Here is a 27,559-nt window from a genome sequence, read left to right on the forward strand (position 1 = left end):
CCAAGGCTGCTGCCTCTTCACTGGCCTCCCAGCCTCCATGCCTGCCCTCACGGTCTGCCCATTCGATGGCCTATATTAGCAGCTGTTTTCTAGGCACTGCCAGGGGCTTCTCAGTGGACCTGAGGGTGGGCATGAAGTCACCTTGCTAAGGTGGGGGGACATGGGCTTGGGCAAAACCTATGGCATATAAGTGCCAGAGAGAACACAAATCATGTCCTGTCTCTGGGCCCGTTTCTCCATTTTTATTCGTTCATTTAACCAACATTAACTGAGCACCTGCTATGTACCAGCCTATAACCCAGGGCCAGTAATAACGACCATGAGGGGGGCTGTGTAACGATGGGAGGTAACGTACCACACCCAGCATGACTTGTGGGGTGCAGTAGGTGCCCAACAGACGGTAGCAGCGGTCATTCCTGACACTGGTGACAAGGATCAGAGAAGGATTCCTAGTGGAGATGGCATTAGGGCTGGACCTTCATGGATGGGCGGAGCCTCACAGGGAGAGAAGAGAAGAGGAGGAGGCTTCCGGATGGAAGGCAAAGACTTAGCTAAAGTTCAAAGGTAGAAAAACCCTATGTGAATCCAGAAGTCTGAAGAGATGGCTGCAGAGCCCTAGAGGCCAGGAGCAGAAGTTGGACTCCATCCTGGTTGGAGCAGGGAGGGATTATGCCCATTCTCTCCAGGGCTGAGGAAGGAAATGCTCCCACCTTCTGCTGGTTCCAGCCTGGGTGGGGTGTCCCTGGGGAGGGACAACAGGAGGAAGTCTTGTTTCATGTCCTCTCACCAGCCTGGCCCCTTATAAACTGGCATCCTCCCTCAGGGGCTCCAGCAAGGTGGGCCCACTCTGGACCCCACTCTCCCTTTTGCTCCTCTTGTTTGGGGAGCCCGCCTGAGAACCCAGGATGCCCCAGCTGCCCAGGTAGAGGCCTAGGGCGCCCCCCGTACCCATCTGCCCTCACTCCCTCCCTAGGTATCCTTCTCCCAGCCAGGCTCACTAGCCTCAAGGAGCAGTGTGGGAGTTTGATGATCTGGGCTCTGCACAAAAACTTATGCAAATAGATGCAAATGGTGAAAAACCTTGCCAGCTCCGAAGGCCAGTGTCCTGACAGCTAGAATCTGGGGGGTGGAAACAGAAGTGCAGAGGGGTCTGGGAGAGAAATGCCCACCCCTCCCATGCCCATCCTGTGCCCATCCAGCCCCATGTCTCCCTGTAGAACCCAGGGAACTGGAAGCCAGCAAAGTTGTCCTCCTGCCCAGTTGTCCTGGAGCCCCAGGAAGTCCTGGGGAGAAGGGAGTGCCAGGTCCTGAAGGTGAGAGATGCCGTGGAGCAGGCAGGGACCTGGGGCAAGCTGGGGAGGACGGGGTGCAGCAGTTACAGTCTGTGCTGAGAGCCCATGACAAAAGGACAAGGAACCTACTGCGTGCCAGGCTCCAGGCTGGATGCCCAGCATCCGAAGATTGATCCTGTGAGGTAGGTGGTACCATCCCCATTTTGCTAGGGGGAAAGTGAGGCTCAGAGAGGATAAGCAGTTTGCCCACAGTCACGGAGCCAGGAAAGGCTGCAGCTGGGATTTGATTTCTGGCTCCAAATCCCTCGTTGCTTTTTGGCCCCTGACATGGGGTGGGACGTAATGTGTCTCTGCCTTGGGATTTCAGGGCAACTTGGACCACCAGGCAAGATGGGCCCCAAGGGTGAGCCTGGAGAGTGTGTGGGGCCAGAGGTCTCCTCTTCTTTCTTTGCTCTGTCCCTGCCTCTGCTTGGCTGCTGCTCAGGAATTGGCTATGATTTCTCTCCTGCAGAGGGGGTGGAAAGCTGGGAGGAGTGGGGAGAATTAGAAGGGCCTGGGCACCCTCCTCTCTGGTGGTTAATGGGCATTCCCTTGGAGGTACTCAGACCTCAAGAGCCAACACTCATCTTTCCCTGGGGCAGGAGATTCAGCGAACCTGCTCCGGGGCCAGGAGAGTGAGGCCGCCTTCAAAGGAGCCAGGCACTTGGAGTCAGTTGGTGCTGGGGTGTTGGTGGACCCCAGGTGTGGCCCAGCGCACCTTGGAACCCCTCTTCAGGGGTCCAAAGGAATCAAAAGGGCTCCTGGGTCCCACACTTGGCCTGTTCCATTGCCTGTGAGGGGGGTGGGGGGTGGGGAATAACTTGGGGGCCCCCCTCAGTCCATCTCCCCTTCCCCAGGCCCCAGGAGCTGCCAGGAGCTGCTGAGCCGGGGTACCACCTTGAGCGGCTGGTACCATCTGTGCCTACCCGAGGGCCGAGCCTTCCCAGTCTTTTGTGACGTGGACATCACAGAGTGGGGGCTGGCTGGTGAGCGAGTGTCAGGGAGAGAAGCGACTCAGAAGTCAGGCCCAGTGGGTACTTCTTCCCCTTGGCCCGTAGGGGGCGCCAGAGCCCACCAGAGCCAAGGCTTCCCTTAAGTGTAACTCACTAAGGAATGAAGTCTGAGAAGGCTTCACAGAGGAGATGCCATTTGAAAGGGCCTTGAAGGCTGTGTAGAAGTTCTCGAGATAGATGAGGTGCAGAAGGTCATTCCAGGTAGAGGGAAAGACAAATGTAAGGAGGCAGGAGAGTACAAGAGGGTGTGGGGGGACTGTATGAATGAGCTGAGAGTAGGTGGAGTGGTTGGCTGAGGTCTACTGCTGTGGGTCAAGCATGGACTGAGGGCCCCTGAAAAGACCAGTTCACAGAGGGCACTGAATGACCCACTGAGGAGTGTGGAGGGCAGTGGGGAGCCATGGAAGTGTTTTAAGCAGGGGAGGGACCAGGTCAGACATGTTTTAGAAAGAAGACTCAGGCTACACTGTGGCAGATGCATTGAGTGGGGACCAGACTGCAGGTAGGGACACAGGTTAGGACAACTGCAGGGGTCAGGGCAGGAGAAGAGGGTGGGCAGTGGCAACAATGGAAGTAGAGGCTCTTAGACTGAAAGATATTTAGGAGAGAAACTCTGCAGGGCCTGGGGTCTGCTTGGCTTGAAGAGGAAAGTGGGGTTGGGAGGGAGCATCAGGGTAAGGCTGGGTGGGCCTCTGGAGGTGACCTCTCTGCTCTAATATCTTGGTTCTTATGATAGTAAATTAAAGCAGGTTATTTTGAATCTGACCCCCAACTGGACTGACCGTCTCCCGAGGACAGGGACGATGTTTCTATCATTTCATTTCCCCCAGGGCTTTCGAGGCTGCAGTGTAAAGTTGAGAGTCAGTAAAAGGTAATAAGTGTGTGTAGAGCTCATCAGCATATTCACAGGCAAGGCTCACTTGGACTCACACTTTATCAACAAGACCCGAATCCAAAGAGGGGACGCCTGTCCACCTACCCCCCACCGTGCATCCATTCTCAGCTGCCTCTGCCCCCTGCTTCTCCTCATCCCATGCTCAGCCTGGAGTAATGGCTGCCGTGCTAGCCTTCTCTGCCTCCCTAGCTATTCCAGCGGTGACAGGATGGTTCCGTGGATTTCTTCTGCTCTTGGTCCTCCTACAAAGCAGGTCTTGGGAGCCAGGAGTCTGAATTCTGGCTGGGTAATGAGAATTTGCCCCAGCTCACTCTCCAGAGTAGGTTCTCAGTAGGGTCCAGGGAGCTGGAGGGGCATTTCCCTGGCATTCTGACTTCCCACCTGGGATCTGAGGATTCCTCCATCTCTGCCTCCCTGTCCCCCAGGTACCTGGGAGCTGCGGGTGGAGCTGGAGGACTTTAAAGGCAACCGTACCTTTGCTCACTGTGGGGCCTTCCACCTCCTTGGGGAGGCAGGTCACTACCCAGCTAGTGCTGGGCAGGTACTCAGAGGGCACTGCAGGTGAGCGAGCCTACAGTGGGGCCCTGAAGTAGGCAAAGAAGGTGAGGGAGGCTGGGTTCTTTCCCAAGGCTGCCACGGCCTTCATGAATGACCCAGGACAACTCCTTCCCCTCTGTGGGCCTCAGTTTCCTCATCTGAAAAATGGCAGTTGTGAGACAGGGTGGTGTAGGAGTGAAGAAGCTGGGCTCTGGAGGCAAACAATCCTGAGGTTAAAAGTCCAGCTCTGTCATTTACTAACTATGTGACCTTGGGCAAGTCCCTTCTGGGTCAGAGCCTCAGTTTCCTCCCCTGTAAAATAGGTAAGGAGGCAGGGAGGGAGGGTGCGGGAGACCTCTGAGGCTCTGTTGAGTGTTAGCATTATCTGCCTTTTTTAAAAAATACTTATTCATTCATTCATTTATTTAGGCTCTGCCAGTTCTTAGTTGTGGCATGTGGGATCTTCATTGCCACGTGCGGGATCTTTAGTTGCGGCATGCATGTGGGATCTAGTTCCCTGATCAGAGATCGAACCCGGGCCCCCTGCCTTGGTATTGCAGAGTCTTAACCACTGGACCACCAGGGAAGTCCCCAGCATTATCTGCTTTGGAAGAGGAACCAGAGAAGGCTTTTTTCAAAGAAACACCAACTGTTGAGGAGAAATCTGAAAGAGGGAAGTGGTTATGAGGAGGTGCCTCAGGAGAGCCCCCTTTCCTGCCCAGGCATCTGAGAAATCCCTCCCAGCTCTACCTGGGACAGTTGCTCCGGCTGCAGATGGGAGCTGGGAGGAGACAAAGGAGCAAGAGGGAAGCTGAGGATTCTGGGAGGGGAAAAGGTAGGGGGAGGAGCCAGTGGCTTTGGAGCCACAGTCCTGAGCTCAAGTCCCAATGCCCCTGTGTAGCCTTGGGCAAACACCCTGGCTCCTTGGCACTGCTGTTTTCTCATGGGGCCTGAAAACATCCACCTCACAATTGCTCTGAGGCTCCTGTGAGATCATCTCTTCAAGGGTGCCAGGCATGGTGCCGGCACCTAGGTGCCTCCCATGCCCTTCCTGCCAGGGGACTCCCTGAGCTTCCACAGCAGGAAGCCCTTTACCACCTATGACACCAACCATGATACAAGCGAGAGCAACTGCGAGGTGACTGTCTGTGGTGCCTGGTGTTTCAGATCCTGCTATCAGTCCAATCTCAACGGGTGCCACTGGACGTCCGAAGCCACTGCCCATAACTATGACATTGACTGGGCCTCAGACTGTGCCGTGGGCCACCCTTACCACAGGGTTCACATAATGCTTTGCTAGGGCCCCCTGGCAACAAGCAGGGTTATCTTATCTCTCCTGTACAGTTTCTGGACCCTCGGCTACCCCTCCCCATTGCTAACCATCTTTGCTCCTCTGTCCATGTTAAAAAAAAGAAAATCACTTTAACCCTTTCCTGGCTTGCAGACCTCTTCCAGTTATCGGGAAAAGCTCACAAGGGCAGAGCAGGGCACAGGTTTCAGTTCCATTCAAGGAGGATATTCCTTCCAGTGAGGAAGATGGACGAATCGGCCTCAAAAGGTAGTGAGGCTTCCATCCCAAGAGGTGTGCAAGCCAAGGCCAGAGGAGCATTGAGTGGTGGACTTGGAAGGATTCAGGCATCCACTGACAATACTCTTGGGCCCCCTGGGTCCTACAAATGGATGGTTTTGTGGTGGGAATTGCACAGCTATCTCACCCTCTCTGTTGCCCTCTCCTTGTCCCTTCTAAGTTGTCTCTTTTCCAGGCTCTGTTGTAAGTCAAGTTCTCATTCTTTGCTACTTCTTGCCTGTCCCATTAGGGGTTAGTTTGAACTCAGTCAAACCAAGGCAGGTACATTTTTCTTCCATGGGGCAACAAGGCAGTGAAACAGCAGTACCGAGCTGGCATTTACTGAGCAGTTAGTTAATTTGCCAGTGTCACATTCTAGAAAGTGTTAGAGCAATAGTTAAGAGTCTGATCTCTGAGCCTGACAGATAGTCCTGGGCTTGCATCCTGCTCTGTCATGTAGCTGAGTGATCTTGAACAAGCTACTCAACCTCTCTAAGTCCCCAGTTCCTGACTTCAGAGTTCACTGAAGTTTATACCAGGCTGCTGCCCCACTAATTCACACTAGAAGGTTAGGGATTCTTGGGGATTGGAGCTGGGAAGCTGTTGTAGCCCAAGGGCTGGAGTTTCTGGCATTCTCCAGGTAGTAGAGAAACGTTTGCATGGGAATTCTTCTCCGGTTCCATGGTCATGTTCTGGGTGGAGGTCATAGATCAGAAGGGCTCCACGGCAGATTGGGTTACGGGAAAAGCAGCCCCCTGGCAAAAGTGCAAAAGACCGGGCTCAGATGCCAAGTCCCATGCTCCTGGCAGGCTGAGGAGCAGGCTTCCCCCAGTCTCTAGTCCCTCCCAGCCTGCACAGCAGGGACCCGGAGGACAGGCACTCTTCGTGGCACTCTACGCTGTGTTCTACACACACTAATGTCTCTGGAGATCCTTTCTTTCAACAGACCCCGCAGGGGGCAGGGCCTGCAATTCCCACCTCTGCCTTCCTTAGCCCTGGCCTGGGCACACACACACATATGTGTGTGTGTGTGTGTCTGTGTGTTTATTTATTTGTTTGTTTGTTTATTTAACTCTTCTTTGCGGCATGTGGGATCTTTTAGTTGTGGCATACGAACTCTTAGTTGTGGCATGTGGGATCTCGTTCCCCGACCAGGGATCAAACCTGGGCCCCCTGCATTGGGAGTGCGGAGTCTCAGCCACTGGACCACCAGAGAAGTCCCCTGGGCACATATCTTATGAGTGCCTGCTGTGAGCAGTCCACAGTGGTTGGCGTGCACAGGGGCACAGGCTGTACCGGAAGCGGCCTGTCTCAGAGGTTCTGGCGGGAGATGAGGGAGGGAAGAGGCCGAGTCCCAGGCCGCTAGGGAGCGGTGCTGCCCCAGGGCCGAGGGTGGAGCTTTCCCCGTCGTCCAGGAAAGGGTTGGGCCCGGCCTACATGTGAGGGCAGGAGAGAGCGACTGCAGGCGCTCTCCTGCGGAATCCGGGTGGTGAGCACTGCCTGACCGATTCCCGGGATTCCCCCACGTGACTCTGAATCGCGGATCACCGGATGCCCAAGATTCCCGGGACCCCAATCCCCGATTTCAGAGCCTCAGGACCTTACAAGTCAGAGGCCGGATTTCGCCCTGGACACCAGATTCCCAAACGGGACCTCCGGCCGGACTCCGGATCTCCAGATCTTCAGATCCCGTAGGAGATTCCCGATCCTGACCTGATTCCCGATCCCGGCATCCCGGGATCAGTTGTCCCTGGCTCCTGTCCCGCCCCGGGTGCCCAAAGCCCGGCGCCCGACACCCGAGCGCCCCCGCATGGCGGGGCAGTGCCTGAGGTCCGGAGCCGCGGAGCGCGCCGGCAGCTGCTGGCAGGACCCGCTGGCCGAGGCGGTGAGCCGGGGCCGGCCGCTCGCGGCGTCCCCGGGCCGGGGCTGCGTGCGAAGCCGGCCGCTTAGCGTGGTCTACGTGTTGACCCGGGAGCCGCAGCCCTTGGCGGAAACCGAGACTGGAGCCGAGGCGGAGCCGCTGCCTCTGCGCTGCCTGCGTGAGGCCTGCGCGCAGCTCCCCGGACCGCGGCCACGACCTCAGCTGCGCAGCCTGCCTTTTGGGACCCTGGCGCTGGGAGACACCTCAGCGCTCGACTCCTTCTACAACGCGGGTGAGCGCTCCTGGGGGCGGGGCGGGGCGCTGGGGCTGGGGAGGAGCCTAAGGGGCGTGGCTCGGCGACCCCCGGGAGACCCCGAGGTGTGGGGTGTAGGGGGCTATGCGGGCATAAAATGAGCTAAAGTCTAGGTGCTCGAGGCGGGGCAGTGATAAAAGTGGAGTTTAGGGGATCTGGAGCACGGCCGGACTCCGGCAGGGATTTAGCGGATCCAGGTCTGGCTCGTGGTTCAGGGTTGGAACTTAAGCACTCTGGAGTCGGCACCGTGCCTAGGGAGAGGCTGGGAGCGGGGCAGGGTGTGGTATCTCAGGAGTGGGATTGGAGAACTCAGCCTCGGGATGATCTCGCACGGAGCTCATGACGGAGAATCCTGGGAGGTGGAATTTGGACTGGGGAAAGGAGCCGTAACATGTGGGCCTGGAATTCAGGGGTCCTAGCATACTACTTCCGAGGATCCGGCTGGAGAGGCAGAAAGAGAAGTGAAGGGGACCAAGTGCCCAACTGCACTGGATTCTAGGCGAGGGAGCTTGGGTTATGAGACCCCAGTAGTTCCGAGAGAATGCGCCGAGCTTGCGGGGGGGCGGGGCTGGAGGCGGAGCAGGGTCGTCCGGGGGCGGGACCAGAAGGCGGCTATTCCCGCGCGGGTCACCCCGCCCTCTCGCCATCCCGGACGCCCCGCCCTCGATACTTATTTGTTCTCCCTAGAGTCCAGGAACCGTACTTGCAGGATGTCCATAAAACCGCAGCCTAAAAATGAAGGCTGACTCGACCTTGAGGACACAAAGACACACAGAGTCACAGACTCACAAATCGTACATATCTTGATTCACATAAACTGTCGCAGACACTATCACACACAGAGATAGACACAGCAAGCTGCACACACACACACACACACACACACACAGAGGCACAGTGTTTGTACACGCACAGGGCATGTGTGTATACACATGTGTATACACACAGCACACTGCTCGTGCCAGCCCCTTTCAAGAGACTGGGCTGAGAACCCAAGGAAGAGGAATTTTATCTTTGCACAACTCCTGCCTCTCAGATGGCCTGGAACAGGCTCCAGACTGGTGCACAGCCTCCCCTTCTCTGTGCCCAGTGTCCGCAGGCTCTGAACAGTGGATATGAGTCATAGCCCGGGGAGCTCCACTCCTTTCCTTGCAATACTATAGATATACTTTCTGTATGAGCCAGAGGGACCCTAAAAGGGGGAAACTGAGGCCCAGAGCAAAACTGGACCCTGCTGGAGTCACAATGGGAAGGCAGGCTGAGCCGGGATGGATCCCCAGGCTCCTTCCCCACAAGCTGGGCTTCAGGGCTCAGGGCCCCCACCCGTGTGCCCACAGATGTGGTGGTGCTGGAGGTGAGCAGCTCCCTGGCGCAGCCCTCCCTGTTCTACCACCTGGGCGTGCGGGAGAGCTTCAGCATGACCAACAACGTGCTTCTCTGCTCCCAGGCCGACCTCCCTGACCTGCAGGCCCTGCGGGTAGGTGGCCAGCGGGCTGGTGGGGGCCGGCACAGAGCTGGGGTGGCCTTACTCAGAACACCAGTGTCTGAATGTCTGTCCCCTGCAGGAGGACATTTTCCAGAAGAACTCGGTGAACAGAAACCACCTCTACTCCAATGTGCCCTTTGACCTCCATTATGACCTCCGACCTCCACTATCTTTCCTGGCCTCCTCATTCCTCTCTGACCTCCCTAGTGCCCCCTGACATCCATGTGACCCTTTGTTCCCTATGGTCTCCCTTCATGAAGTGTGCCCCTTCCCTGCTATTTTAGTCCCCACTGGTGCTGACCTCTGACCCCCCCTCACTGCCCCTCTCTAACCTGGTAGTGACCTCTGACCTCCACTGATTCCCACCTCCCTCCCACCAGGATTGCGTTGGCAGCTACACGCTGATCCCCTATGTGGTGACAGCCAGTGGTCGGGTGCTATGTGGAGACGCGGGCCTCCTGAGGGGCCTGGCTGACGGCCTCGTACAGGCTGGGGTGGGCACCGAGGTGCTGCTCACACCCCTGGTGGGCCGGCTTGCCCGCCTGCTGGAGGCCACGCCCACGGACTCCTGGTAATGGGGGCCCTCAGCAGGTGCACCAGGAGGAGGCTGGTGAGGGTACGGGGGGCTGGGGCTGAGGGGCGAGCCCAGCCATTCTCTCTCCCCCGCTCCCCTGCCGTGGGCGTTAGTGGCTATTTCCGGGAGACCGTTCGGCGGGACATCCGGCAGGCGCGGGAGCGGTTCAGCGGGCAGCAGCTGCGGCAGGAGCTGGCTCGCCTGCAGCGGAGCCTGGACTGCGTAGAGCTGCTCAGCCCCGACATCGTCATGAACCTGCTGCTCTCCTACCGTGACGTGCAGGTGTGCGGTGCGCAGAGAGGCGGGCAGTGGGGGCAGTGACATTCAGTGTCGGAGAAACCTGAGTCCAGCTCCTGGACTCACTTGCTCACTGGTGGCTTTGAACAAATTATCTGACGTCTCCGAGCCTCGGTTTCCTTGTCTGTAAGAGGGGACGATCATGTCTCCCAGCTGGGAGGCTGGGGCACACAGTGGGTTCTCCGTGTAAGGTGTGGTGTCTCCAGCAGGTATGCTGGGCCTGAAGGAGGCGTGCAGAAGACGGTGGGTGGGAAGATGGGGTGTCGGGGTGGGAGGGGACCCCAGCTCAAGGTTTACCTCAGGGTCTGTGGGCAGATGGGACCAACCAGAGGCCAGCAGGCCAGGGCGTGCTATTCCCTCCTGCAGGACTACTCAGCCATCATTGAGCTGGTGGAGACACTGCAGGCCCTGCCCACCTGTGACGTGGCCGAGCAGCACAATGTCTGCTTCCACTACACATTTGCCCTCAACCGGTGGGTAGCAGAGCAAGGCTCAGGTCGTAGCACGTGGGGACATGGGTCTCCGCTGTGCAGAGTCATTGCTGTCTGCAATCACTGCTGTTCAGGGAATTTGCTGACCAAGGTCACACTGATGTCAAATGGTCCCTATTGTTCTGTTCTTGCCGCCCAGGGTGGGGTGGGGTGGTGGCGCTGCCCTTGGAGTGGTCACAGCTATCCAAGGTCACTGCTTCTCAGAGTCACTGCAGCTAGAAATCACTTCCATCTGGGATCGCTACCTCTAGAAAGATCAGAGCTGACCAGAGTCACTGCTATTCTGGGTTCATGATTGTCAGGCCCTTGGAAGGGTCCCTGCGGTTCAGGGTCTGGGGGTTCCTAGACAGAGAGTGGAGGCAGGGCCATCAGGTGGGTTCCCAGCCTCCTTCCCCCTCCCCCAGGAGGAACAGGCCTGGGGACCGGGAGGAGGCACTGGCCGTGCTGCTGCCACTGGTACAGTCTGAGGGCTCAGTGGCGCCTGACCTGTATTGCATGTGTGGCCGTATCTATAAGGACATGTTCTTCAGCTCTGGCTTCCAGGATGCTGGGCACCGGGAGCAGGCCTATCACTGGTAAGGGGCCCAAACGAGTGGACAGTGGGCTGAGCTAGAGGGATGAGGAATGAGGCTGTGGGCATCAGTCCAGCCCCGCGTCCCCCCACCCTTCCCCCAGGTATCGCAAGGCTTTTGATGTAGAGCCCAGCCTCCACTCGGGCATCAATGCAGCTGTGCTTCTCATTGCCGCTGGGCAGCGCTTTGAGGACTCCAAGGAGCTCCGGCTCATAGGTGAACCCCAATCCTGCACCCCTATCCCCTACCCACAGGAGCTCAGAGGGGCCTGGGGAGAGGGCAGGGAGAGAAGACACTGGGCTGGAGCTGAGGCCGACCCCATCCCCTTTTGGACCTGTTCTGCCTGAATGCACCCCGGTCCTGGGCCCTCGTGAGCCCTTGAGCCCACAACTGTTCCTAAGCTCACACCTGTGTTCCTTACACACTGAATTCCACGTACACTTGTTCCCAAACCCTCACCTGTGCCTGAGCTCCTACTCCCACCTGAGATCTGGCCACACCTAAGTTTTTAGCCATTTCCATGTTCCTGCCCACATGAATTTTGTGGCCTACACCTGGGCTTTGCCCAAAGTTGTAATCACATTCAATACAACCCATGCCCCTCCCTCCCAGGCATGAAGCTGGGCTGCCTTCTGGCCCGAAAAGGCTGTGTGGAGAAGATGCAGTATTACTGGGATGTTGGCTTCTATCTGGGAGCTCAGATCCTTGCCAATGACCTCACCCAGGTGGCACTGGCTGCAGAGCAGCTGTACAAGCTCAATGCCCCCACATGGTAGGTGGCCCCTTCTGTGGTGGTCCTGGGCTGGCCTGGGCTGTCAGCTTCTGCACCTATATCCACTGGCATCTAGTCTGAACCTCTTTCAGACCCGTGCCCATGGCACCCAATGGCCACATTCTGGCTGCATCCAAGCCAGTCTACTGTCCCTGGCAGTGCTAGCTGGTGCCTGGGCTGAGTTGAGGACAAGGTTGTGTCTGCAGGTACCTGGTGTCTGTGATGGAAACCTTCCTGCTGTACCAGCACTTCAGACCCACACTAGAGCCTCCTGGAGAAACCCCACACCACGCCCACTTCTGGCTCCACTTTTTGCTACAGTCCTGCCAGCCACTCAAGATGACTTGTCCCCAAGGGGAGCAGTGCTTGGTGAGGCCCGTGGGGTGTGGGACCTGGGAGAGGGGAAGGCCCCTTTTGACCAACCCCTCTCCCCTGTCATCTGCAGGTGCTGGTCCTGGAGATGAATAAGGCGCTGCTACCGGCCAGGCTGGAGGCTCAGGGTACCAACCCGGTGAGCACAGTGACAGTGAGCCTGCTGGAGCCCGGTAAGCAGGTGATATCGCCGGTGAGTCACCCCCATTCACGTCTATGCACCCCTTCTCTCCAGCCTTTCCCCCATCCCCAGACCCCTCTCCAGGTCCCCACACCCCTCTCGGACCTTTTTGTTCTCACAGGACATTCCCTCCAGCTGGACCTTCCCGGTGGCCTCCATCAGCGGTGTCAGGTGAGAGGGGAGACCTGGGGGAGTCGGGCGGGGGCGGGGGAGCACTGCTGGTCTGCCCGGCTCACTGGGGTTCTTCATCCCTTCCAGCGTGTCGAAGCGAGACGAGCGCTGCTGCTTCCTCTACGCGCTTCCCCCGGCTCAGGACGTCCAGCTGTGCTTCCCCAGCGGAGGGCACTGCCAGTGGTGCGCGCAGCCCTTCGGGGTCGGAGTGCTCTGAGGGCAAGGGTGCCCGGGGTATTGAGGGAAAGGAAGGGACATGTTCCCTGGGTGCTCTCGGCAAAGAGGGGACAGTTTCCGCCCAAGGTGCCCCTCCCATCAGCCTGATCTCCGCCCTCAGGTTCTGCGGGCTGATCCAGGCCTTGGTGAAGAATCCGGACTCCACGGCGGCCGCAGAGGAGGCGGAGGGCGGAGGGGAGGTATTGGAGGTGAGGAAGGGGTTGCTGGGAGCTTGAGGAGGGGGAAGGGCTGAGTGCCCAGCTGAACCCCGCATCTCACCCGCCCCCCAGTTTGATTATGAGCACACGGAGTCGGGAGAGCGGCTGGTGCTGGGCAAGGGCACCTACGGGGTGGTGTACGCCGGCCGCGATCGGCACACGCGGGTGCGCATCGCCATCAAGGAGATCCCGGAGCGGGACAGCAGGTTTGGGACCTGAGGCCCCGCGGATGGAGCTCAGGGCTCGGGGTGGGGGGCTGGGGGACCAGGTGGGCGGGTCAAATGGGCGGGACCGCGAGTTGAGAGGGTCCTGTGGGCGGGACTGCAGGCAGGGGCGACGCGGATGCCCAAGTGGTCGAGCCGAGTGCGCTGGCTCACAGAAGCGAGAGTACGAGCCCAGTGGGCCCAGGCCTGTGCGCAGAACTGCAGGGACCCGGAGGGCGGGCTGTGGCCTGGAGGGCGTGTGGGCTGGGTGATTAAGTTGCGGAAGGTCGGGGGCGGGGGTGCTGGTGGGCGGGGCAGATCCTGGGGGCCTGCCTTGCTGGCGCTGGAGTTGGGTAAGCATCTCTGCCCCAAGCTGGCCTGTTCTTCACTCCCTACCTGCCCCCAGGTTCTCTCAGCCACTGCATGAAGAGATCGCTCTGCACAAACGCCTGCGCCACAAGAACATCGTGCGCTATCTGGGCTCAGCCAGTCAGGGCGGCTACCTCAAGATCTTCATGGAGGAAGTGCCTGGAGGTTCCTGCCCTGTGTGGGATGGGAATGGAACTGGAGTTGTGGAGCATGGGGCTGGAGCCAAGCAAGGGTGGAGAACCCTCCAGGAAAATGAACCCTAGCGTGTGTGGGTAGTGTAGCCCAGAATTAGCTGAGGCAGTGCAGTTGGGTGATGGAGTCTGGGCCATGGCCTGGCCTTTAAGGAGAGCTGTGCGCTGGAGTAAGTGGGTGCCAATTATGACCTTGGACTCATCTTCCCAGGCAGCCTGTCCTCCTTGCTCCGGTCAGTGTGGGGACCCCTGCAGGACAACGAGAGCACCATCAGTTTCTACACCCGCCAGATCCTGCAGGGACTCAGCTACCTGCACGACAACCGCATCGTGCATCGAGATATCAAGGTCAGAGTGTAGCTGGCTCACCCTGGTGGGGGGTGGGGAGGAAGAGATATGGCCCCAGACAGAGGCTGACAGTTTAGACTAAGTGGACAGACCCTCTGCAAAGGGCTGGGGAATTCATCAAGAAGGTTCCCTAGAGAAGGCAAGAAGTTCAGATCTGAAGCTAACTTCCAGAGGGGGATAAGTGGGATGGCAGGGGGAGGAGGTTGACAGAGGCAGTGTCGGATTGGGAGTCCCAGGATTTGGGGTCTCGGGATAGGGTCCAGTTCTGGCACCAGGAGCCCAGCCTGATGTCCGCTGAGCACAATGTCCCCTCTACTCAGGGGGACAATGTACTGATCAACACCTTCAGCGGGCTGCTCAAGATTTCCGACTTTGGTACCTCCAAGCGGCTAGCAGGCATCACACCGTGCACTGAAACCTTCACAGGTAACAGGGGGTGGGGTGGTGAATGGGGTTGCTGACGTGGGGCAGAGAACTCTTGGGACCTCCCAGGGAATGCTGTTTCTCCTGGGCATGGAGTTAGATCCTAATGGGGGATGGAACCCAGGGCAGGTGATGGAGCCAGGGGTGACGTGATAGAATCTAGAACTGGAGCTTGGATAGCTGATGACATTGAGTTTAGTCCCTGAAACGGAGCCCAGAAGTGTTGATGCGGGCCAAAGGTCAAAGCGGATGATGCAATCCAGGTTAGATGATGGCACCTACTGTGGATGATGGAGCCCACGAACGTGACGGAGGCTGAGATGAGTGAGGAGACTCAGGATAGATGTCTGATGACCAGGGGAGGTGATAGGAATTGTTTTGGATACTAAAGTTCGGGGTGAATGCAGGTGGCCAGAGGATGATAGAGCCCCCTGCCACCCCCACAGCGACAAAGCCTAGATGTGCATTATTGCTACTGCTCCTGTCCTAGGGACGCTACAGTATATGGCCCCAGAAATCATTGACCAGGGCCCACGAGGGTATGGGAAGGCGGCAGACATCTGGTCATTGGGCTGCACTGTAATCGAGATGGCCACAGGTCGCCCACCCTTCCACGAGCTGGGGAGCCCGCAGGCTGCCATGTTTCAGGTGAGATCCCTCAGGGCCTGGCTTATGAGGTGGGGTGGGGACAGACTGGGCCCTGAACACCTCTAAACTTGTCCCTTGTGTCCCCTCCCTGCCCTCTTCCCAGGTGGGCATGTACAAGGTGCACCCACCAATGCCCAGTTCTCTGTCAGCCGAGGCTCAAGCCTTCCTCCTCCGAACTTTTGAGCCAGACCCCCGCCTCCGAGCCAGTGCTCAGGCACTGCTGGAGGACCCCTTCCTGCAACCTGGGAAGAAGAGCCGCATCCCTGGCTCCCCCCAACAAGCTCTAAGGCCCTCAGGTACCAAGTGGGTGGAGGGAGTGAGCACACTGGGGTGAGGGCAGAGGAGCCGTGGAGGTGAGAGGGCTCAGCGGGCCCCGGCTGACAGCCTTGTCCCTCCCTCAGACGCCCCTTCCGCCAGCCCCACTCCTTCAGCTAACTTGACCTCCCAGTCCCAGACATTCCCGCGCCCTCAGGCACCCTCTCAGCACCCTCCCAGCACCCCCAAGCGCTGCCTCAGTTATGGGGACACCAGCCAGCTCCGGTAAGAACCCAGGGTCCTGGGGTGGGTTTGCTTCATCTGGTTTTGTCCTGGTATGCTCCCTCCAGAAAAAGTCCTCCTTGGGGACTTGGGCACTTTGACCACTTGCAAGGATGGCATTTGGTGCCCTCCTCCCAAATGCTCTTACTTATATTTATTGTGCCCTCTCAATGCTGAGTTCATCTCTTTTATCCCTGTGAGGTGGGCATAAAAGTAAAAGCCAGGGGCTTCCCTGGTGGCGCAGTGGTTGAGAGTCCGCCTGCCGATGCAGGGGACACGGGTTCGTGCCCCGGTCCGGGAAGATCCCACATGCCGCGGAGCGGCTGGGCCCGTGAGCCATGGCCGCTGAGCCTGCGCGTCCGGAGCCTGTGCTCCGCAACGGAGGGGGCACAACAGTGAGAGGCCCGCGTACCGCAAAAAAAAAAAAAAAAAAAAGTAAAAGCCAGGATTCAAACTCTGGGGTGGAGGTGGCCGGACGGTGTTGCTGCCCACCCTCCATCAGCCGCTCTTCACTGCACCCAGGGTGCCTGAGGAGCCTGGGGCCGAGGAGCCTGCGTCCCCTGAGGAGAGTTCGGGGCTGAGCCTCCTGCACCAAGAGAGCAAGCGCGGGGCCATGTTGGCTACGGTACTGGAGCAGGAGCTACAGGCCCTGGCGGAGAGTCTGCGCCTGAAGCAGGAACAGGTGGGAGGCTCGCCCCGGCGCCCCCTGCTGGTCGAGCACCGACAGGACTCCTGCTGAAGGCCTCCCCCGTACCTCCGCTCCTTACCCCACCGCGCCCCGCACCCTCCCACCAGCATCTCCCCCGGCTCAGGCGGGAATACTCTATGAGGACCTTCTCTTCCTCCTCAGGGTTCCCATCTGGGGAAGAATCATGTGGAACAGCTACTGCGCTGCCTCAGGGCACACATCCACACTCCCAACCGCCGGCAGCTGGCCCAGGAGCTGCGGGAGCTGCAAGGGCAGCTTCGGGCCCAGGGCCTTGGGCCCGAGATTCTGCAAGGACCACTCTTCGCCTTCCCGGATGCGGTGAGGGAGCTTTCTCAGTTAGGGCTGCCCAGTAAGAGGTAGTGAGCTGCCCATGCTTGGGAATGTACAAGGACTTGATGTTGCAAGATTCCATGTCTTCCCCGATAGAACCATCGGGAAAGGGACATCTGCCCAGTCCTAGCTTCCCAGCCCCTCCTTTGATCCCAAGCCCGCCCACCCCACTTGCCTCCTATAGAAGATTTTCTAGGCCTTTCCAACTCAAGCCCCATCTCTGTTTGAAGCTCAGCAGTCTCAGCCGCACCCTTCCTCCTGCTCCAGGTGAAGCAGATCCTCCGCAGGCGCCAGATCCGCCCACACTGGATGTTCGTGCTGGACTCGCTGCTCAGCCGCGCTGTGCTGGCAGCCCTGGCTGTTCTGGCCCCAGGTGGGTGGGGGATTGGAGCCTGCCTGCCTGCCTGCGGGGCGAGGGTGTGATCCTTGGGGGCGTGGTGAACACCAATAGGGCAGGTAGGGGCGTGGTCAGTGAGGCCCTGGCTTGACCCGGCGCCAAGCAGGGGGATGGCGTAACCAAATGGGTATCTCCCAGGCTGACACTGCCTAGCCCGTGCCCAGAGCCCCGCGTCCTCTGTCGATGTCTGGGGTCCTAAATGGGCATTCTCGCCCTGCCTGAGTTCACCCCACTCGGATTGGCAGAGGCGGAGAAGGAGGCAGTCCCACCGAAGTCGGAGGAGTCCAATAAAGAAGAGGAGTCCCAGCGGAAGCAGCAGGAGACCCCAGTCCAGCGGAGCCCGCTCCCAGGGGAACCCGAGCAGCGCACCCCACCTTCGATGGTGCAGCTGGGACTCTTGCGAGCAGAGACCGATAGGTACAGCTTCTGGGACTCGCCCACAGCCTCTGCAGGAGCTTCACCCCTACGCCCCCTCCATTCTATTGCCTTCTGCCTTCTAACAGGCTTCGAGATGTCCTGGCTGAGAAGGAACGGGAGTGCCAGGCCCTGGTGCAGCTAACCCTACAGCGCGTCAGTGGGGGGGCCAGGACCTGGGCCCTGCCCTCGGAGCCCCCAGGTGAGTGGGAGCAGGCTGGAGAGCTCGAATGGTGGGTGTGAGGCAGCTTCTTGGCAGAGGCATCCTTGGGTTCACCAGCTGACTTCTCCCTGACAGCTGCTCTCACAGTGGACCAGGGCCTGGTGCAGTGGCTACAGGAACTGAATGTGGATTCAGGCACCATCCAGACGGTAAGGGGGCGAGTACTGGCAGTCCCTGACCCCCACCAACCAAAGACTCCATCTATGCCCATCTTTCAGCTCTTCTCACTTTCTCCCTCTGATGCAGAGAATCTCAATACTGAATGAACACTTTGTATTTGCCTCCCATTGGACAGATGAGAAAACTGAGGCCCGGAAAGGAGTGTGATCTGTCCTATCATGTTGGTAGTAGAACAGAGCTAGTTCCTGGGTCTCTGGACCCATCTTTCTCTGATTTTACCTCTCCCTGTTTCTGTGTATGTGTCTTTGTCCACAACTAGCTACTGAACCACAGCTTCACCCTCCATGCCTTACTGACCTGTGCCACTAGAGATGACCTCATCTACACACGCATCAGGTATGTCCTGGGCCCTTGAGGGATAACCCACACATATGGCCTCATGCTGGCCAGATCCTGACACCACCCCCCTAGTTACAGGCCTGCCTGGGTTCCTCTCTGAAAACTTAGGGACCCCAGGGTCCCTTGGGGACGGGGGGGGGCATCAGGCAGACAGTGGGTACCAGCGAGAGAGCCCAGGGCCTTCTTCTGCCTGAGCCTCATTGAGCCTGGTGCCCCCAGGGGAGGGATGATATGCCGCATCTGGAGAGCCATCTTGGCACAGCGAGCAAGATCCACGCCAGTTACCCCTGGCCTGCAGGAGGCTGAATGAGGACATCAGAGACAGGAGGCCAGACCCAAGGATGGATGAACGCAGGAAACACAAGAGGCTTCTGACACACCTGCCCCAGGACCCAGGGGCAACTGGAGGAGGCCAGGTGGGGGGGGGGCAGGGTAGGGCCCAAGCCTAGCCCCAGTGGGGGGAACCAACCAGAGAGGTGCCTCGAGCTCCTGGAGTGCCGGCAGGCAGACTATTAAACAATACTTTTGTACCGTTGGGCCTTGGCGATGTCTGAAGTATGGGGAGGAGTCCTAGGACCAGCTCCCTAAAGTCTTTATGTCTGAGTCTAAAGTTCCTTCATCTGGCCCTCTTCACTTCCCTGCTATCACTGCCCTCCCCACACTCCCACCCCCAAGCCGACATCAGCCCCTTGTTGCCCTCAGAATAGACTTTATTGACTTTAGCCAAGGGCAGGCCCTGAGATGGGGGTCCAGAAAGAGGGGTTTTGTAGGGCTTGTAGGGCAGCTATGTCCTGGGGGCTAGGTTGGTTCTGAGGGGCAGAAGGCCATCCACCCACTCACACGGCCGCTCCAGGAGGGTCTGCCACAGCTGCCTCTCTTCAGGTGTGGAGTCCATCCAGGGCACCTGGAGCCCATAGCTGCTGCCTAGATGTGGGCGGGCAGGGGTGGAAGACACGGTCACACTGGACACCCCAGGTCCCAAGGAACACCTGCCTGGTCCCAGATCATGCACTATCACCCCCACGTTCTCCATAGACACCAAAGCTCAGGAAAGGACAGAGAAGTGCCCAGGGCCACATGTCAAGCCCCTGCCTCCTAGCATCGGGTCCCCTCAGGGCTCTGCCCCACTCACCGGTGCCCAGGCTGAGGCGTGTGCCCCCCAGCTGGCGACTGGCCAGGGGCCCATGGTCCCAGAGAGAGAGCTCAGCACAGGCCTGGCGCAGGTCAGCAGGCCCGAAGCCATCGTAAACCATGGTGTGATTGAACATGGGGCTGACGCTGCGTCGCACCACCCTTGTGCGTTGGCGGCTGGCCCGGCTGTCATCAGGCAGCACCAAACTGTGGGGAGGTGGGCTGGCGTCAAGTGGCCACCCCCTCACACCCCCCAGAACCAGCCAGTCACCGAGTCCTACCCATACTTCCTCACAATGTCCATGTCCTCTGGCTCCTGCCTGAGAACTGGCCTCAAACCCTGGGGTCCTAAATGGGCATCATTTAGTATCCTGGGACCTTTGCGCCAACCTCCTCTCAGATCTCCTGCCTTTAAAAGTTACAACCCCTATTCACAGGACCCCAGAGTAATGTCTCTGAAATGCAGTTCTGCTACTCCTCAGCTCAGTCACCTTCACAGCCCCCCAGAAGTAGTTTCCAAACTTTTTAAAGCCTTGGAGCCCTTTCTGCAAGACAAAAATATTATTCAGAAGTACAAAACCTAAAAGAAAAACAATGTCTCTTGTTGAATCAAGGCTGGGAACTCAGAACCTCATTGGCCTACCTCTATTTTACTTTCTGAGGGTGGGACCGCACCTGGAGGCACCCCTAGAATTCCTCCGGTGCTTACTTTCAAAACCACTGAACTGCAAGTTCAGGACCAAACCCCACAGCCTGGCTTTCCAGGGCCTCCATGGACAGGCCCCTGAGATGGACAGGCCCCTGAGACCTCCCAGGTCTCAGCCTCAGCTCTCCAGCAAGTCCTATGCTCCAGTCACTGAAATGCAGCTGCTCAGGGGAGTCCTCAACTCTCCTGACTCCAGGCCTTTGCTCAAGCTCTCCCCTCCACCTCTGCTCAGCGGTCAAAGCCCAGAGTGGGGAATCAAGGGTGGGTGATCAGAAGGGGTTTGTTGAAGGTGGGGAGCTCCACTGCATGAGAATGGAAGGGAGGCGGGGAAGTACCGATGCCCCTCACCATTGTATGTAGGTATCCAGGGGTCCTGGGCGCAGAGACACGAGGTCCTGAGCTTCCTTCACCCAGAAGTGCAGCTCCCCGCTCGCGGGCAGTCCTGCGCCTGCAAAGAGGCTCGGCTCAGGCCCTGCCCCAAGGACAGACACTTGTCCCTCACCCTTGCGGGACAGAGATTCCCCGCCTCTCAAGGCACGTCCAGCTTGGTCTCTCGCCGGCGGTCACTCACCCTTAGAGCCAGCGGGCACGTACTTGAGGGACAGAGAGAGCAGTCCGCGGCTGGGAAGGTCGTCGGGAGAGGGCGGGACCTGCGAGAGGCGGGCTCGTCAGCGGGTGGGGACAAAGTCCTAGGGAAAAGGGGCCGGAAGGGAGCGGAGTCTCCAGACACCGACGGGTCGGGGTCTTGGAGGGGGCTGCCGAGGGAGCGGCCTGGGGAATCCGAGAGCCCTGGGCAGACCTCTGCATGGGGCCGTAAGGTTTCGAGGCTGACGGGGACTGGGGGAAAGCCCAGTGCGGTAAAGGCGGGAGATCTGCGCCGCGGGTCAGCTGCTCACCCGGGGCTGCAGGGGGAGCCAGGTGGGCTCGGAGTCCCAGTCCCACGTGTCCAGGGGCACTTCGACTTCGCCCAGAAAGATGTTGCGACCCAGGCTTTCGCGGTGCCACACGGACAGGCTCAGCACGCGGTCCCGGAGCTCGGCCTGCGGGACGGAGTGCTGGGGACAGGAGGTGCACTTTAATGAAGCAGCGTCGATGGCCCCGGCCTCAGTGTTGCGGGAGTGCTGGCTGGGGCTTATCCTACCACGCTCCTTGCTGGAAGGAATCCTGGGGAACCCCGGTCGGTATTAATGGGGGTCTGGACTAGCGCCGCGCCCACCTCTAGACTGACATGTTGGAGAGCGCGTTAATGCGAGGGCCTCCCTGCCGTTCCTCCCCCAGAATGGAGGATTGGAACGACCGGCAATGACGACACCATGGCTGCCCCCGCCACCCGGTCCCCGCAGGAAGGGGCGTTCGGTTCATTAATGGGGGGCCGCCCTGGCGTCGCAGCCTCACCCAGAGAGTCTCGTTGAAGACCGGGTTCAGATTCCGTTTCTTCACTGAGGTCTTGCGCTTGCTCTGCTTACCCGGGAGGAGTTTGCTTTTGACGTAGCTGGAGCGGGGCAGGTGAGGACCGGAGGTGGAGGGGGCCCCCTTTACCCCTCCAGCGTCTACTCCCCAGCCACAGCCGGGAACGCAGCTTCGCGTGCCAGGCCTCGTGCAGCGCTTTACAGGAGTTATCTCACCCAGCTCCCGCGTCTACCAAGAACGTTATTCCCATTTTGAAGATGAGGAAACTGAGGCCAAGAAAAGCGGTGGGGTTGGACAGTGAGAGCGGCTCCCTAGCGCCCCTCCTCGCGGGGTCAGACACTCACGGGTCGGAGCGGCGGCGCCGGGCGGCGGCCAGGCCCTGGCACTGGATCACGTGCACGCGCAGCTGGGCGGCACCAGGCTCGTAGCGCAGCGCGAAGTACAGGGAGCCGCTCACCTGTACCGCGCCCGCCTCCGCCTCCCCGGACAGGCTCATTTGGCTGCTGCTCAGCTGCGGGCGGAGGGTGGGGAGGTCAGGGCGGGCTGCGGGGCTCACGTCGGGGCCGGGGAAGGGGAGCGCGGAGGGTTCAGATGGGAGGGCAGGGGGGTAAAGTGAGGTAGCTTGCCTGGAGGCTGGAGTGTCAGGTCCGGGGGTCAAGGGAGGGGTCATGCAGGGGCAACGCCTCGGGATACGGGGAGGGGAGGCGCACCCCACCCCCACCCCAGGCCTTCTCCCTCACCCCCTCACCGCGGAGGAGTTGAGGCTGGGCGTGGAGAAGCTGCTGCTGAGCACGCGGTGGAGTGACAGGTCGGGCCCCGGGGCCTCCTCCCCATTCTCCAGGATCTCGGACGCCTCCTGGGTCTGAGGAGGGGGTAAGTGACGGGGGCGCCCCCTAACCCCCCGCCCTTCCCGCGACCGCTCTCGGTCCCGGACCGCTCGCAGCCTCGGGCAGCTGCACTCCCCGCCCGAAGTCCTCTCCGGGTCTTGAGAGCAGCCGCGGGCCGCTCCCGCCTACCTGGGCAGGCGCGGGCTGCGGCTCCTCCTCTCCCCTCGACGGAGGCTCCAGCTCAGAGTCATCCTCCTCGGCGGCGAAGGCCTGAACGCCCCCGGTGCCGGGGGCTGGGAGGGGCACGAACAGCTCAGCGAGCCCCTCCCCTGCCCGCCCTGCCCCTGAGAAAATTTGGAGGGGCTGGTTTACAACCCCCATTCAGACCCCAGTGCTGGCCTGCGGTCGCTGGTGGAGACCACACCTACCAGCCCCCTAAGCAGGACGAGGAAGGTGAACACAGGTGGCTGGGGTCACTTAGAGCTGCCTCTGATCCCCGCAACCTCTCTGTGCTCCCAGCACACACCTTCCCACTCACCTTCTTGGGCCTGGGGCTCCTCCTCGTGATCTGAAGCCTTTGGGGGGACATATGGTGAGGGGAAATCAGGTCCCTGAAAGAAGCAAGGGGTAGAAGTCACAGAGGGGGCCAGTGGTGAAGGGGTCAGAGGTTCCAGCTTCCGATTTTGCACTGCCCTCAGGGCAGAGCTGGCAACCAGCTGCAGGGCCAGTCTGGCCTGTCCTTCACAGCCCTTCACACTTCAGGGCCTGCCCTACCTAACTCCCAGGGTCCCATTGGTGGCATCTGAGTCTTGGACCTCACCCAGCTCAGTCCACACTCCACCCCTAGTAACCAATTCAGAGTTTCCCTTAGAGGATGGGCCCACACCCCCGTTTGACAGAGGAAGATGACAGCGGCCCAGGCCAGGGTCTCCTGGTTCTCAGGCTGGGCGCTTTCCCCAGCACATCCCACCTCCATGCCAGGGACACTGTACATTCATTCATTAGCCCATTCAGTCATTCATTACTCACCTCAGCCTCGCTGGACCTCTCTTGGGGGGCCTCGTCCATGGGGAGCCTGGGAAGAGGGAGAGGTATAGTCAGAGATGGGCCCCAGGTGACTGGGAGGCACCCTCCACTCCCTGCCATGCCTCCTCACCTGGGCTCCAGCGCCTCTTCCGTCTCTTTCCCAGCAGCCTCAGCCTCCCCATCGCTGCCCTGAGCCTGGTCTCCTGCACCCAGGTGAGAAGTTCTGTGAAACTCTCTTCTCAGGATGTCTGGCCCTTGGAGATGCCCACCCACCTCCTGTAGCCCATGGAGGGGTAGTGCCCACCCAAAGTCACACAGTGCCAGGGGCAGCTGGAACTGAAACCAGGGGCCCTCTGTCCTTGTCCACATACACCTGGTGACCTGGGCTGCCCAAGGCGTGCCCCACTCTGGGGAGCTCCTCTCACCCCTGGAGCCCTTCTTCCTGCGGATGGAGGCGCGAACAAGGTCAGAGCCAAGGTGGGCCTGGTGGTGCCGCTGGAAGCGTGCTTCCTGGAACCAGTCCCCTGTAAGGATCTTCAGCTGCCCAGGGTCTGCCAGCGATGTCCGGAGCTTGCTGGAGGATGGGGGAGGGGGTGGCTGTCACCACTCATGCAATCAACATTATTGCCACCCACTCTGTGCCAGGCCCTGTACCTGGGGCCAGGGATACAACAGCAAATCAGACTTGATCCCTGCTTTGGAGGAGCTCAGGTTGGTGGGGAGACTGAGTCCAGAATAGACAAGTACACTATAGTGAGGTAGAGCCATGATGTATGTAAGAGGGCCAGCTTTGCCTGTGAGAATACTGGAGGGCTTCCCAGAGGAGGTGACATGGGAATTGCTCTTAACTGACAAATTGGAGTTCTCCAGGTAGAGAAGAAAAATAATTATTATTCATTAAATGACTGTGTATAATCCTTCCTAATTCTATGAGGTAGGGCTCGTTAGCTCCATTTTACAGATGAGGAGAGTGGTGCTGGGGAGGTCCAAGGTTACAAGCTTCCTGTCTGTCCCCAAACACTACTTGTAAGTCCCATGCTGCTCTGTGATTGTGCACTTCCAGGCAGGAGAAACATCATAAAAGCGAAGGGTGTGTTCGGGGACTGTGGAGCACCCGAGTGGCTGTAGTGGACATTTTGTATATGTGTGTCAGGGGGTGAGGCTTACTGGTGGAAGAGGCTGGCAGGGTCCAACCAGGGAGGCCTTGTGGACCATGCTTTGGAGCTTGCCCCTGACAGGAGATGCTGAGGAACCATGTGAGGTTTCAGGAGAGCATATTAAAGACAGATCTGGAGAGTCCCAGCTGCAGCATGGAGGGTGGGCCAGAAAGGGCGAGCCTGGAGGCAGGGAGGCCGGCAAGGGAGCTGGTGCAGCCACCCTGGGAGAGGTGATGAACTGAGCTGGCCAAGGGTGGAGTGGACCAGTGGGCAAAAACAAGACTACCCAGATATCTGACAGGCTACACATTGGTAGGGGAGAGGGTGGGAGTCACCCAAGCCCCCCAGTGCCTGAGGCCCCTTCCTCTGGGGCTCCCCTACTCTGCCTTACCTGACCCGTCCCTCCTCCAGCTGGCGCAGGTGGGCATCTCGCTTCAGGACCTTGGCAATAGCCTCTCGCTCCTCCTCTGTCAGGAAGCTGAGATCCAATTGCCCATCAGCCTCAGGCTGTGGCTCATATGCCATGAGGGGGCCAGGCAGGGACCAGAGTCCCTTTCGAGATGGGTGGCCCCTCTGGGGCATCAGCTGGGGCGGCGCCCAGGCTGGGCACACGTGGCTCCCTGGGGGCAGAGCAAGAGTCAGGTAAAGGCCTGCCCATATACAGGGCACATCCTGGAGCCAATTGCCTTTTCTGCCCAAATATACACCCCCCATGGTGGGTGGGGTACAAGCCCAGGAAGGCTGAGATCAAGGTTGCATGAGATGCACTCGTTGACACATGCACACCGAGACCCATGAACATACTCAGGGACACACTCAAAGACATGTAGAGACGCACATGCACACACTGATACATGTAGATATAGTTCCCCACAGTGAGATGCACACCTGGCCACACATGCACACTGACACCTATATAAAGACAGGCTCATGCATACCCGGTCCCCCATAAAGGGCCCTATGCAGTCACAGGCCCAGATCCATGTCCAGACCAAGAGATGCATGTAACATATCCTTAAACCTGCACACAGGCGCATGCACACAGGGAAGACAAGGACCCACAGATTGGTTCACCTATACAAGAATAAGTCCAGGGACAAAGACCTGTCCTTAGATATATACAAATCACACACACTTTTGCACACACATACTGCATCCCCCAAACTAGATTGTGAGCTCCTTGAAGTCAGGGACAGGGCCTCATCTTCAAAGCCAGAACTGTGCACACAGCAGATGCTTAGTAAAAGTTTGACTAGTTAAATGCAGAAATACATGCACCTGCACACACATGGGAAATGCACACACACGAACACGCAGCCAGACGCACAGGTGCACATACATATCTGCTCACCACCCTGCCCCGGGAATCTCCCAACTTGGGTCCTTTCCCTCCACTCTTCACCTCCACCCTTCACCTCCACCCTGCTCTGGCCGATTGGGCCTTCCTGTCTGAGGCAGCCTCCTCCCCAGCTCACAGCCTAACTTCCTCCCCCGGAGGTAACTGCTGCACCCACTCCCACGGAGGCCTCCAGCCCAAGGTTGCCCCTGCTGCCAGCCCTGCCACCTGGCCTGGAGCCCCTTCCTAGACCCCTTTACTCTGGCCATATGGGTTCCCCACGCCCTGACCCAGGACCTGGCTGGGGTGGGACCTGGTAGTGGAGGCCGAGTGCTGCAAAGCAGCTAAGGTACCACGGTGACTCCGGAAGGAAAACATCTTCCCAGCCCCGAGGGGCATGTGGACGTGGCAAGGAGCCTGTGACGGGGCCGTGGGCAGAGCCGTGGCCTGAGCCCGCTGGGCGGTCTCTCCTCTCTTCCCGCCCCTTTAGTCCCCTCCCTCCCGGGGCACCAGGCAAGGCTGAGATGGGAAGAGGACACTCAGCAGGCAGGTCCTGGCTTGTGCCTGCCGCCAGCCCACGCTCTGTGCCCTCCCAGCTGAGTCAGCGAGCCCCTCGAGCGAGCCCTCTCCCGCTGCTGCCCCACCCTCACCCGGGAGGTGGGTGGGTGTCTCTATCGGGTGTCGTGTATGACGCTGTGGAAATGCCGGTGTGACCGATGTTAACAGCATTTCCTGAACATCAACTGTGTGCAGATCCTGGGTGTTACAGACGCACTGTTTAGGGCTCCTCTGGGGCCTGGTGTGTGAGCCTGTGTGGCTGCCCCTGTGTTACCCAGTGCCACTGTGAGTCTCTGTTCAGCAGGCGTCTGCAGACTGTGGGATCTGGGAGGCTGTATATTTTGTGGGTGTGAATGTTGTATCACTGCATGTGTGTCTGGGCGTCATGTCACAGTGTGGTGCTGCATGGGGGACTCTCGTCTGTGTGGTATGTTCTGTGACTTTCTGGGCGACAGCACGGTGGGGTGTGTGCGCGTGTGTGTATGTGTGACTGGGCTGTGTGTTGTGGTGTGTATTCTGGTGCCCTGGGGGCCACCAGGTGTGTGTGTATGAGTATGGAGGTGGAGGGACATTCCACAGAACTGACCCTGCCCGCCCTTGTCCTGAGGTCTGCTTGGGCTGGGCTGTGGGCATCTGAGCCCAGGGTCCCCAGCAGCACACGCTTACCTGCAGTCCCCTCTGGTTCCAAAGGCAGAATCCAGTGTCTGGTCTTCCCCACTCTGTTTCAACACTTATGGGACAGACCCATTGGTCAGTTTAAGGGTCTGTCCGTCTGTCTGGCTGTTCCAGCCCCAGACACGCTCCACCTCCCCGACCCCTAGGTCCTAGAGGGTGCTCAGGATACCAGGTGGCAGTGCCCACCCCTCGGGACACTGGCAGGGGCCCTCTGGCCCCGAGGTGTATTACCTGTAGGGGTCCAGTATGGAGGGGACACCTTCGTCGGGTAACCCTGGCTCCCCTCGCAGCTGAGTTTCAGGGACCAGAAGAAGAGCAGTGAGGGCCTAAGGCTGACTCAACCGGCAGCCCAGCGGAGTGGCTGCCCCACTGAGGAGGAGGAAACACCTTCTCACAGGGCCTGATGCAAAACCGGGCCTGGACTCCCGGCTCCCCAGGGGTGCGGCCTGGGCTTTCAGCAACCCCAGAGCAGGTTTGGTGGGTAGGAGATGCCTGGGGCTTGGCCCCAGCTCCTCTGCAGACTTATTCTGTAACTCCTGTAATCCGAGCTGGCCC

At 59.2% G+C, this 27,559-nt stretch overlaps 3 protein-coding genes across 4 annotated transcripts; 2 read left to right on the top strand and 1 right to left on the bottom strand.

The window, feature by feature from the left end:
* Positions 1–319: 319 nt before the first annotated feature.
* Positions 320–7,038, top strand: FCN3 (ficolin 3; the record flags this gene model as incomplete). Its single annotated transcript, XM_081215538.1, is given in 15 exon segments — positions 320–333; positions 824–876; positions 879–905; positions 908–922; positions 1,218–1,313; positions 1,660–1,710; positions 2,189–2,295; positions 2,297–2,317; positions 3,429–3,440; positions 3,444–3,558; positions 3,665–3,762; positions 3,764–3,800; positions 4,835–5,055; positions 6,625–6,782; positions 6,933–7,038. Coding segments are annotated over 15 exon segments (1,131 nt in total).
* On the top strand, positions 6,642–18,608 carry MAP3K6 (mitogen-activated protein kinase kinase kinase 6). 2 transcript variants are annotated; one of them, XM_081223468.1, is made up of 29 exons: positions 6,646–7,496; positions 8,855–8,994; positions 9,083–9,106; positions 9,384–9,574; positions 9,691–9,859; positions 10,241–10,347; positions 10,770–10,940; positions 11,041–11,153; positions 11,550–11,709; positions 11,916–12,078; positions 12,155–12,274; positions 12,384–12,433; positions 12,521–12,616; positions 12,771–12,858; positions 12,940–13,073; positions 13,477–13,604; positions 13,842–13,978; positions 14,299–14,404; positions 14,892–15,049; positions 15,153–15,345; positions 15,451–15,589; positions 16,109–16,268; positions 16,437–16,613; positions 16,893–16,998; positions 17,268–17,439; positions 17,526–17,638; positions 17,735–17,808; positions 18,099–18,175; positions 18,398–18,608. In XM_081223468.1, the coding sequence occupies exons 1-29, from the start codon at positions 7,154–7,156 to the stop codon at positions 18,486–18,488; spliced, it is 3,900 nt and encodes a 1,299-aa protein (XP_081079594.1). In that variant the 5' UTR covers positions 6,646–7,153; the 3' UTR covers positions 18,489–18,608. The 2 variants fall into 2 exon arrangements, with proteins under 2 accessions (XP_081079595.1, XP_081079594.1); XM_081223469.1 differs by lacking the exons at positions 17,268–17,439; positions 17,526–17,638; positions 17,735–17,808; positions 18,099–18,175; positions 18,398–18,608 and having other exon boundaries at positions 6,642–7,496; positions 16,861–16,937.
* A 273-nt stretch (positions 18,609–18,881) lies between these two features.
* On the bottom strand, positions 18,882–27,344 carry SYTL1 (synaptotagmin like 1). Its single transcript, XM_081224896.1, has 15 exons — positions 27,236–27,344; positions 24,827–25,055; positions 23,704–23,852; positions 23,409–23,481; positions 23,282–23,327; positions 22,791–22,863; positions 22,442–22,545; positions 22,174–22,287; positions 21,770–21,936; positions 21,411–21,507; positions 20,912–21,070; positions 20,587–20,665; positions 20,364–20,463; positions 19,311–19,516; positions 18,882–19,102 (listed from the first exon to the last, which is right to left on the bottom strand). The coding sequence occupies exons 2-15, from the start codon at positions 25,015–25,017 to the stop codon at positions 18,963–18,965; spliced, it is 1,698 nt and encodes a 565-aa protein (XP_081081022.1). The 5' UTR covers positions 25,018–25,055; positions 27,236–27,344; the 3' UTR covers positions 18,882–18,962.
* Between the last annotated feature and the right edge of the window lie 215 nt (positions 27,345–27,559).

The sequence above is a fragment of the Mesoplodon bidens genome, assembly GCF_964165515.1.
Source record: "Mesoplodon bidens genome assembly, chromosome: 2".
Classification (NCBI taxonomy): Eukaryota; Metazoa; Chordata; class Mammalia; order Artiodactyla; family Ziphiidae; genus Mesoplodon; species Mesoplodon bidens.